This window comes from Lissotriton vulgaris, chromosome 6, assembly GCF_964263255.1.
Source record: "Lissotriton vulgaris chromosome 6, aLisVul1.2, whole genome shotgun sequence".
Taxonomy (NCBI): Eukaryota; Metazoa; Chordata; class Amphibia; order Caudata; family Salamandridae; genus Lissotriton; species Lissotriton vulgaris.
In genome coordinates this window covers 52256651-52268727 of record NC_141694.1, presented here as the reverse complement: position 1 = coordinate 52268727, position 12077 = coordinate 52256651, and the positions used below count along the sequence as shown (strand labels likewise).

Genomic DNA, 12077 nt, shown 5'->3' with positions numbered 1-12077 from the left:
GCATAAAGATCTGCTCTGCACCGATGAAGATGCAGGCCCAAGAAGGCTTGTGGACTCCTATCACCAGCATATGGTGCTACCACTGCATTGCATGCAGATTGTCTGCCATGGAAATTTACAAGGTGGCTATGTGTGTGTCAGTACGTACATCCACAAAGCACTATTGCCTCGACATTCAGATCCTTCGAGGGGGGGGGAGGGGGGGGCATTTTGCACAGTCTGTCCTTGAATACTTTTTGGTCTGAGCCAGTTCACAGGCCCACCACCTTGGGAGATACTGCAGTGGTATCTGTTAACAAAGCAAGGAATCTGTGGTTAGAAGTGTGCATTAGTAGAACAAGTTACTTACCTTCGGTAACAATCTTTCTGGTGGATACTCTTATCTGACGATTCTTCACCAATCCTCCGACCTCCCCGTTCTGTGAACTGGACTCTTTTTCCATCTGAAATGTACCACTCTCAAGAAAGTTGCACTGCTCATGCCAATCCGCTAATTGGCTTTGCGTCTGAGAGCACGGACAACCTAGAAAACAACTGATGAATGGCACATGTATGCGGAAAGATGTTCACATGGAGACATGTGATTCAGTATGTCGACACGCAGGAGTACTCCTTTAAAGCTTCTGGACCCAATCTGACGCCTGGAAAATGTTCACAAGATGAGGGGTCTGTAGATAATGTATTCACCAGAAAGATTGTTACTGAAGGTAACTGGTTTGCTGTATTCTAAAGAACCTTACATAATTTTCATAAAAGCAAGGTGGTAATGGGAGCTCATCCGAATACCCTTCCCAGTTATATCGATCTTCATGTTAATCAGTCAGTCTCAATATCCATTTTTTTCCCCTAACCCCTGTGCTCCAGCATAGAATGCTCTCTGTACTAGAGGTATGCTAAGTTCACGTAACATTTATGCTGTATTTTAACCCGAAATGTGACCATGCATAGGTTTTTGGTGTGAAGGTGCTTTTAACAAAGCTTCATGAACTCCGATTCTGTTCGCGTGCGTACCATGAATGGCACATTTTGACGGGAATTTTTAACTGTGACATAATCATAATTACACACATTGACGTAATTTAGTATAACGAGAGTAACATAAAATTCCAAAAATTGCACAGATTATGCTGGCATAATTTAAATTTCAACCAGGCCTAATTCATACATTAGATGTGAAGAGAGTATTAACGTTGTCTGGATAGGACAAAATAGATCAGACTTTCGGATTGCTTTCTCTGACCAATTGTTAAATCACATCCTGTAATGTGTAATGTAATGTAAAGGCTCTTCTATAGCGCATGGCTACTCTGGAGCATCCCAGCGCTTAGGCTTAGGCCAGAATCACATCCTGGTAGACCTAAATGTGTATTCAACCAGAAAAAAGGCCACTACTGCGACTGTACACACATTCACCAAACACTACAGTCTGGATTCAAACTCCCGAGCTGATGGCCACGTTGTTCAGGCCTTTCTGAGAAATTTGTTCAGGTGACGGTTTATACTATCTGTTCTTGTCTGCTTTTTATATTGGGATGGACTTGCGATTCTATTCAGTGTTTAGGTCTATTGATGAGGAGACCCTGGAAGAGAAGTTTTTTCCTGTAACAGTAGTTCCTGTAATACTGGTTCTTTTTCAGGGGAATCCTCATCAAAGTCATAAGCAGCGTTTCCACTGACCCGGACAAGAGATAGCACAGCGTTTTCCATACACCCAGGGTCCTCTTGATGCCTTAAGAAAAATTAACTGACCTATGTCACCTTGGGGCTTGATTGGACTCAGGAGGAAGGTTGAGACCCCTAAAGGCGCAGTGGCAGTGTTTGCTCATGTATAGTGCAGTCTATCTGGTAATATTGTGCTTAATTTCCTTTTCAAATAAAGTTTGTGACAGATGTTTCTCATCACATAGTACTATGACTATTGCAGTGACTAATGTAATTATTTCCTTTTTTTATGGGAAATAAATTCAATGTTGCTATTTTTAGCCTCTTGATAGGTAGCAAAGAAAATGTTCATTTTAAACTGTCCTTTATAAGGAACACTTTATGCAAGTATACATATATGTATATATTAAAATACTCCAGGTTCCTGTGTGTGTGTTGAACAATGCTTTGCATTTGACTTTATTGAGGACTTCATGGGAAGAGAAATAGGATTATAGGTAGGTTACTCTCCTATAATTATTGATTCCTAGCATACGTGAATTGGTGCTCTTTGTCAAGACATTTTTATTGCAAAACACGTAGGTGACCTTATAAGGCTCTATATATATGCATGGAGGAAAGTTTCCTCCGTGATCGGCGTGGCAGGAGAATTCATTTTGCAAGCAGAGTCTCATTCGGAGGCTCACTGAAGGGCTGCTTACAATTGTCCTTAAAATGACGTGAGCAAGTTAACCCACTGGAGGGATTGAAAAGTGAAAAAAAGACTGCAAGTCCCAGCGTGCATGAGAACAGCTGAAGTAATTAAGTGAAGCATCATAAGCACCAAGGGGACGAGGCAGTGCACAACTAAAGAAACTGCTCACGCCGCCTCTGACGAAGGGGAAAGAATTCCCAGAAACGCGTAAGGCAAAGGACTTGATATCAGAATGTGAAGCTGCTTGTGCTAATATATTTGGGCGTTACCTACCTGCCTGGGAGTGCGGAACTCATATCTGAGCAAACTTCGAATGTATGTATATATATATATATATATATATATATATATTCACTGAAAAAAACATAGGTTTGACACCAGTTATAGTTAGGAATTAGCATTTAAAAAACCTATTAAATTCACTTAAAAAAACCATAGGTTTCATATCAGTTATAGTTAGCTGGAAATTTTACTGACATAAAACCATTGAAATTCCACGTTATAGTTAGTTGGACTCACTATAACTTGCGCGTGTAATGCACTGCTGATGACGTCACATATTACATCACCTAACTATAACTGGTCTGAAACCTATGGTTTTTTCAGTGAATTTCATAGTTTTTTTTAATGCTAATTCCTAACTATAAGTCTCACTTTATAAGGAAGACTGTTAGCGCTCTAGTTGTTTAGAACACTCTGATACACTCTGTCATTGGGCTACAGTTGGGCTATATTTGAGCTATATATTTTTTTTGTCTCTGGTGGCCATCTTTGGGCTACATTTGGGCTACATTTGGGCTACAGTTTGGCTCTAACATATATATATAGCCCAATGTTGCACAATACATATTTTTCCAAAGTTAATTTTCGTAAAAACCACTTAAGAATAGGGCTACCAGTCCCTACAATTTTTCCCATTTTTTTATTTTTATTTTTTATTTTTGAAGCGCTCCCGGTGCGCGCCCGGGGAGCGCCCCGAAAAGCGTACTTCTATAAAGCGCCACGGGGCACGCTCCGGGGAGCGTCCCGTAAGCGTCAATATCGCGAACGAAAACATGATCGTGACGTATCGCGTAGCCGCGTCCGCGTGATACGCACGACGTAAGCGCACCCGGAAGTACTCGAGCGAATACGATCGCGCAACGTAAACATCCGACGCGCTTACGTGACGCGGCCCGGGGCGCGCGCCCGGGGGCGCGTAGCGTAAGCGCGTCGGGTCATGTGACCTGAAAATAACACTTTTCATTGGTTCATAACAGGACCAGCTCAAGATTACATTGGTGGTCAACAAGAGGAGGAGGAGGAAGAGGAAGAGGAGGATGGCTGCCTGAACAAAATACCCCATACAAGCCCAAGTCACACATTGTATGGGAGTTTTTTTCACTCCCAGAGGGCAAGAAAAAAGTGAATGCGGCCAAGGTAACTTGCCTAATCTGTAAGCAAGAACTCTCAAGGGGCAACCCAAACAAAAAATATTCCTTTGGTAACAATACCATGATTCGACATATGACCCGTAAGCACCCTAACAACTATTCTCGTGCAGAGCTCCGGGAACTGGCCAGTAACCTCCCCCAGTCTTCAAGGACCACCTCCCAAAGAAACGAACCCACTTCATCGGGACCAGAAACATCAGAGATGATGCCTTGTATTCAGCCGCGATTTGCTGATTTTAAAATCACTTGTACTGCATGTGGCAAGCTTATCGCCTATGGTGAAAAGAGCGTAAAGCTCATCGTCCTTGCAGGTGACAATCACAAGTGCCCCAAAAAGAAGTAATTTTTGGGGTTTTTTGTTTTTTTTGCTCCAGTTGAGCCAGTTTCAATTCCCTTTTTTTTTGTTTCTCCCCCTTAAAAAAATACAAAAAAAATATAAAACTGTTTTGAAAAGCCAAAAAAAGTACAAAATGTTCAAAAAACACAAAAAAATATATAAAACAACAAAAAGAAGAAAAAAAAAGTTTTTTAGAACTACCTCCAATTTCTAAAAAAAGGCTTCACTTTTTAAAAACTCTGTCATTCTTTTTTCGTCATAGTACGCTCCCTGGTCCGCTCCCCGGTGCGCGTACCGGGCGCTCCCCCCGCGCAAAACGAAAAAAAAAAAATTTAAATGCCCCGCGGGGCCCTTTTATAGCCCCCACATCAAACCTAGGGGGTCACAGGGGTTCTATCCCTGACGCCTTATGGTCATTTCCCCCTTTGTTTTAGCCACCTCTTGTGTCTCGATTTTACCGAGACACAAGATGGCGGCTGCTCCGGACTGTTTCGAATGTTTACAGACACCCGAGAGCCAATCAGCTTTCCGTGCGCACCTCGCGTGGCGCGCCCGGAGCGCTGCCATAGATATATATATTTTTTTTAACCTAAATTACTCAAAATCCACTGGAGCACATATCTTGAGACATAGCAAAGGCACATCGGGCTACCAGCCCCTACAATTATGCCAAATTTGGTGGAAATCCATTCAGCCGTTTGGGCTAAAAGTGAAATCGACTGCCCTATGGAAATTAACATGGGGAAAACGCGTTTTGGGACCCCCCTTTTATCTCGGCCCCCGCTTGACGAATCCCCCCCAAACTTTCAGGGAAGGACTGGAACGCCGCGAGGCCATTTTGAGGAAATTTTCAGTCAGATTCGTCAACCGGCGCCAAAGTTATTCCAAATAGAATTTTGAGATTTAACATTGAAAAAAATCCTAACTATAACTACCTACTGGCGACCGCCAGTAGGTTATATATATATATATATATATATATATATATATATATATATATATATATACACTACTATTATAAAGAGAGAACACAAACCTTTTGGCAAAGTAAACTCGGGAACCACAGCGCCAATCCACACACCCAATACATTGTTGTAATCCTCAGGGTGTGCAGATGGACATAGGCTATAGAAAATTAAAAAAAACGTAAATTTAAAAATATAACTTTAAAAAAAAGTAGTGCCCTGAAAGTAGTGCCGGCCGCGACGCTGACGGCCACGACGTAGTGCTGGCCGCAACGTACGTGATGACGAGGAGGGGCGGCGGTGAAGTGAGGAGCTCGGGAGGAGCGGCGGCTCAGGTAAGGCTCTGGGACACGGGACGGGAGGGAGCCGGTGCGGGAGGTTGGCCCGGAACAACTGCGGTAAGGCTCAGGCTCTGGGGGCAGCTTTTCAGGCTTGCGAGGAGGAGCAGCGGTGAAGTGAGGAGCTCAGGGAGGAGCGGCAGCTCAGGTAAGGCTCGGGGACACGGGACGGGAGGGAGCCGGTGCGGGAGGTTGGCCCGGAACAACTGCGGTAAGGCTCAGGCTCTGGGGGCAGCTTTTCAGGCTTGCGAGGTGGAGCAGCGGTGAAGTGAGGAGCTCAGGGAGGAGCGGCGGCTCAGGTAAGGCTCTGGGACACGGGACGGGAGGGAGCCGGTGCGGGAGGTTGGGCCGGAACAACTGCGGTAAGGCTCAGGGTCTGGGGGCAGCATTTCAGGCTTGCGTGCGCTCCCGCCCCCCGCCCTCCACGACCTTGTCCGGGACACAGACAATGTTGTGGCGGGCGGGGGGCGGGGCGGGAGTGCACGCAAGCCTGAAATGCTGCCCCCAGACCCTGAGCCTTACCAGGCAACGCTGGGGCGGGCTGCTAATATATATATATATATATATATATATATATATATATATATATATATCCATCCTACTGGATGTCGCCAGTAGGTAGTTATAGTTAGGATTTTTTTCAATGCAAAATCTCAAAATTTTATTTGGAATAACTTTGGCGCCGGTTGATGAATCTGCCTGAAAATGTCCTCAAATTTGCCTCGCGGAGCTCCGGTCCTTCCTTGAATGTTTGGGGGGGATTCGTCAAGCGGGGGCCGAGATAAAAGGGGGGTCCCAAAACGTGTTTTCCCCATGTTAATTTCCATAGGGCGGTCGACCTCACTTTTAGCCCAAACGGCTGAATGGATTTCCACCAAACTTGGCAAAATTGTAGGGACTGGTAGCCCGATGTGCCTTTGCTATGTCTCAAGATATGTGCTCCAGTGGTTTTTGAGTAATTTAGGTTCAAAAAAATATATATATCTATGGCAGTGCCCCGGTACGCGCACCGGGGAGCGCACCGGGCGCGCCACGCAACTTGCGCACGGAAAGCTGATTGGCTCTCGGGTGTCTGTAAACATTACAAACAGTCCGGAGCGGCCGCCATCTTGTGTCTCGGTAAAATCGAGACACAAGAGGTGGCCAAAACAAAGGGGGAAATGACCATAAGGGGGCAGAGTAGACAACCCCTGACACCCTAGGTTTGATGTGGGGGGCTATAAAAGGGCCCTGCGGGGCAAACATTTTTTTTTCGATTTTCGCGGGGGGAGCGCCCGGTACTCGCACCGGGGAGCGTACCATGGGGAAAAAAGAATGACAGACTTTAAAAAAAATGAAGCCTTTTTTTATAAATTGGAGGTAGGTCTAAAAAGAACTGTTTTTTTTATTCTGTTTGTTTTATATTTTTTTTATTGTTTTTTTGAACATTTTTTACTTTTTGGCTTTTATGAACAGTTTTATATTTTTTTGTATTTTTTATAGGGAAAAACAAAAAAACAGGGATTCGGAAACGGCTCAACTGGAGCAAAAAAAAAAAACCAGGAAAAATGTAAGGCTTCTTTGTGCATTTGTGGTTATCACCAGCAAGCATGATGAGTGTAATGCTCTGCTCACCATAAGTGATTAATTTCCCACAATTTTGTATCCCCTAAACTTTGGTTGGATACTTGAAATCAACTGACTTGCTGCTGGACCCGATGGAGTGGGTTCTTTGGTTGTTGAGGTTGTGCCAGATGATTGGGGTAGGTTTTTGCAGAGTTCTCTCATCTCTGCTGCTGAAAAGCTAATAGGGTGCAAACGCTGCATATGCCGAATCATTGTATGATTCCCAAAGGAATATTTTTTTGTAGGGTTCCCCCTGGATAGCACAGCACCACAGATGAGACGGGTCACCTTTGCAGCGTTTACTTTTTTTAAACCAGTTGGGATTTTAAAAAACTCCCATATCAAGTGCTCCTTAGGTTTGTATGGTGGAGTGTTTTCTTGCAGGAACTGCCTTGTCCCTTCCTCCTCCTCCTCCTCCTCTTCTTCTTCTGGACCACCAATGAGATGTTCTGGTGGTCCTTGTGGTGGTGGTGGTGGTGGTGGGGCAGATGATCTGCTGCTGCTACTGTAGCCATTTCTGAGTAGAAATAGGTAGTAATAGCTCTGGAAACAGGTCTTCCTCACTCAAAGTACAAAGTGAGAATGAGGAAAAAAGGTGGGGGCTTTCATCATTTGGAAAAAAAACTTCTGAACCAATGAAAAGTGTTATTTTCAGGTCACAAGACCAGGGGTTTCATCATTATGAAACCAAAACTGTTATGAACCAATGAAAAGTGTTATTTTCAGGTCACATGACCCGACGCGCTTACGCTACGCGCCCCGGGGCGCTTACGTAGCGCGTTCGTATGCGCGCGGGGTGCTTCCGGGCACGCTTACGCTGTGCGCCTCACGCGAACGCGGCTACGCGATACGTCATGATGATGTTTTCGTTCGTGCCAATAGCGCTAACGGGATGCACACCGGTACGCGCCCCGGGGCGCGCGGCAAAATTGCGCTGACAGAGGGCGCTCCCCGGGAGCGCACCAGGGCAAAAAATAAATAAATAAATAAACAAAAATAATAAAATAGTATTATATAAATATACAATATAGGATTCATTATAAAACATATTACATTTCATAGGTTTGAGGTTCTATATATATAGTTCGGAATTAGCATTTAAAAAACCTATGAAATTCACTGAAAAAACCATAGGTTTCACACCAGTTATAGTTAGCTGGAAATTTTACTGACATAAAACCATTGAAATTCCCACGTTATAGTTAGTTAGACTCACTATAACTTGCGCACCTGCAATGCACTGCTGATGACGTCACATATTACATCACTCATGACATGGTCAGTGACATCACTCATGACATCACTGATGACACCATCCTTGTGACAGAGTGACAGACCTCCTTTCAGTGTAATGTAACCCTTGAAACACATATTCAAAAATAGAAACAAAAATTTTCAAAAAAATAGAGATACCCATACCAGTTACAACAACCAATTCAGTAATACCACCATCTATATACACATCCACTCATTCACCAACAGTTCTATATAGTCACTCATACATATACTCACTCATCATATGTAGTGAAACACCTATACATCCTTTTACACACCGACAGTCATCCAAACGTTACTCACACACATACTCACACATGCAAATAAACTATTGAACATCCATTTATTTGCATATACAACTATACACACACTACCACCTTACTTCTAAAGAAACTTACACATACTTACTCTCTTAAACAATCACTTATAGAAACACATACTTATTTAAACAAGAACTCTTTCAATCTCTCACTCTCACAAATACTCACTTATATACATCAATACTCACATATACTAGATTAAAACATATGTAGTTACTGATAAAGACACTAGTGAGACAGTCATTAACTCACTAACACACACATATAAAAAAACATCCATTAAGACACTTATTTCAACATTTATTTTTCCATCGACCTTTACATTTACATATAAAAAACATATTTATTTTTCAGAAAGACACACATTCACTGGATGGTGTCATCAGTGATGTCATGAGTGATGTCACTGACCATGTCATGAGTGATGTAATATGTGACGTCATCAGCAGTGCATTGCAGGCGCGCAAGTTATAGTGAGTCCAACTAACTATAATGTGGGAATATATATATATATATTTTGTTGGCTGCAGGCGACGTACAAGGAAAAGTGGGCAGTGGAAATATATACATATATATCTAGCTTCATTCCTTTATTGATTACCTTTGGTATCAACAAAGGGTAAGTGGATATTTTCTCATGAATAAAGGCTGCTTTCTCATAAAGTTTTTTCAAAGATCCCTTACTGCAGGAAAGCGTGTTTTTCTTGATTGTACTGTATTCTTGTCTGAACTATAATTTACATTGGTGGTGTTTAAAATAGTAACTAATTATAGGTATGGACTTACTTTCCAGAGCAAGGACATTGAAGTTTTTGGACACAAGCCAATTCCACTCACAACCAAAACAATGGAGAAGATTGCCCATGTATATGACTACAGGTGTATGGTCTCTGGAGGTGAACACAAGTTTCTCTTAGGTTTGGGGGTAAGTAGGAATTGTAACATTTAATTTTGAAGAGGATATGTGCCTTGCAACATATATTCCTGTTAAACAATATGTTTGTGGCATGTGGAGCTGTAGATACACATGCTCTTCATACGGCTGCCATCCAGTGTTGGGCTTGGATGTATACAACTTGTTTTTCTTTGAAAAGTCTTTAGAGCAGAGTTCTTCAAACTGTGGGGCCGGCCCCTCCAGGGGGGCGCAACACTATCCCAGGGGCAACGTGCACTCGACCCTAACATCTTACTTTTGTTGTCCTTAACACTGATCTCCGCGTGGCAAGTATTTACCCATTTCAAATGGGAATTTCTTTTCATTAACGAACTCCGGTGACAGAGGGTGTGGAAGGGGAGGGAGGGGAAATCACTGGGCGCGCTGGACCGTGCTTTTGTCTGCTAAGTGCTAAGAGTTCACCGTCCCAGGAGGGGGTTAATTGCTGGAGCTGAAATGCTTCAGCTGCAGTGGGAGGCAGGAAGTCTCCTCTGGTAATAAGCACTGGCAAAGCCAGCAGGTTACACCTTTACAAAATCTATTGGCTTTCAATTGTTTTACATATTACACAGCACTAGAGCTGCTGCACAACATAGCTTATGATTAAAAAAAAACACTATGACACAGTCAATGGTGCACGCATCATAGCACTTTTTTTTATATTAAGCCAGGTTTCACAGAAGCTCAACTGCTATGCAATATGTAAAAAAAAAAAAATTGCCAAACCCAATAGATTTCATATAGTCGAAACCTATTGCCTTTTGCCGATGCAGGTTGTTCAAGTTGGCAGTTATGATGGCCTGAGTGAACTTGTTCTCCCTGTTCAGCAGGAAGTCACCATACCGGAGGAAGGGCTTTAAGTAGAATGAAAAAACTTGTGGGGGCTCCCAGAGGGGCATGGTCGATGTAATGAAGGGCGTCACTTAAAACCCCTAACTGAAAATCCATGCCCGGTATAGTGTGTCGCCCCACTGGTATTTTGCTGCTTCATCATTCCATCCATATACATGTAACACTACATCTACTACAAGCCAGGACTATTGTCTTTGTCAATGGTTGTTAGTTGCATAAGATAAATATGCATCAGCGATGGCATTGAAGCTTGAGAGGGGTGCTGCTAAGGGTGAGAGTGCGCTGCGAGGGGTGAGAGAACTGTAGCTGGTGTGAGAGCGGAGCTGCGTGGGTGTGATGTGCGCTGCGATGGTCTGATGGGCGCTGCGAGGGTGTGAGGGGCGCTGGAAGGGTGTGAGGGGCGCTTCGGGGAGTGAAAGGACACTGTGAGGGGTGCTGCTGGGGATAAGAGTGGCGCTTCTAAAGGGTGAGAGGGGCTCTGCTGGAGGTGAGAAAGAACTCCAGGTGGTGTGAAAGCTGCACTGCTATAGCGAGAGAGGCCCTGGTGGGGGGTAACAGATGTGCTGAAGAGGGAGCGAAAGGGCACTGTAGTAGACAAGCAGTATCTAGGGGTGAGAAGGGTACTAAGGGGTTCGGGGACGGAGGATGCAGGGGGCAAGGGATGCGCTGCAAGGGGGGAGTGGGGACATTGCTAGTGGGAGAAGGGCACTGACGTGTACCTGGGAGCTGTGCACGACTTCATCGAGGGAATTGATGAGGGTGAGGCTGGGGGCACACCCAGAGTGAGGAGTGCCATGGCAGTGGCTAACAACAAAAGGAGTGTGATAAGTGTGTAACAGGGGCACTTTGAGTGTGAGATTGGATGCCCCACGGAGGGAGGCCGGGCAGCGCGCAACTGTTTGAAGATGTAACTTGGGGAGTGATCAGAGGTGCGCGTCTGGTAGTGAGCCGTCACAGTGAGATCTTGAAAGGAGTGAGTTTGTATGGGTGGAAGTCCCTGTCTACCGGGACTGTGTGTGCACGCGTGTGGCTGAGGTGTGAATAGGGCGCATACTGCAACAAGTCACTGTGGGGTGAGTGGATGTGTGTACGGGTGATAGTGAGTGTATAGAATCACCGTGTGAAGAAGGTTGCATCCGTGCAGGTGGTGGGGAAGCAAAGAGAGGGTGAACCAGTGTTGTAATGACTGTCTGCTGGCGGGCTGTGTGCAGCGATGAGGGGCTGCTCGGTGAAGGTGTGTGCAGCGTGATTGTGAGTGGACAGTGAGTGCAGGTAGTGTCTGAGAACAACTGTCTGCCAGCAGTGCGTGATACGTCACTGGGGGCCCTGAAAACGTGCTAGCAGTACATATAGCGCTGTGACACCCCCTCATGGAAAGCGTGTGCAAGGCGCGTGTCTTCAGAGAAATATGTGCACCGGAAACTATTGTGCAGACGTATCAGAGGGAGTGTGTCAGTGAGATTGTGCATAGAGAGGCTTCTTGCAGAAAGTCACTGCAACAAAGTGTGTGCAGGGGGAGTGCGTGTATGGGGGTCACCAGCTAGGAAGTCACCACAGCCGATTAGGAAGTCACTGCAAGAAAAGTGTGTGCAGGCGGGGTCACCAACTAGGTACCCTAGCCACAAGCCACTGCAGGGAGAGTGTGTGCAGGGTGAGTGCGTG

General features: G+C 44.7%; 1 protein-coding gene across 1 annotated transcript in view; it reads left to right on the top strand.

The window, feature by feature from the left end:
* The window catches only part of CMTR1 (cap methyltransferase 1), a 1053443-nt gene that overhangs the window by 713376 nt on the left and 327990 nt on the right, over positions 1–12077 (top strand). The window contains exon 17 of the mRNA XM_086925906.1: positions 9423–9554. Within this exon, the coding sequence (XP_086782032.1) occupies positions 9423–9554 (132 nt within the window). The remainder of the gene's footprint in view (positions 1–9422; positions 9555–12077) is intronic.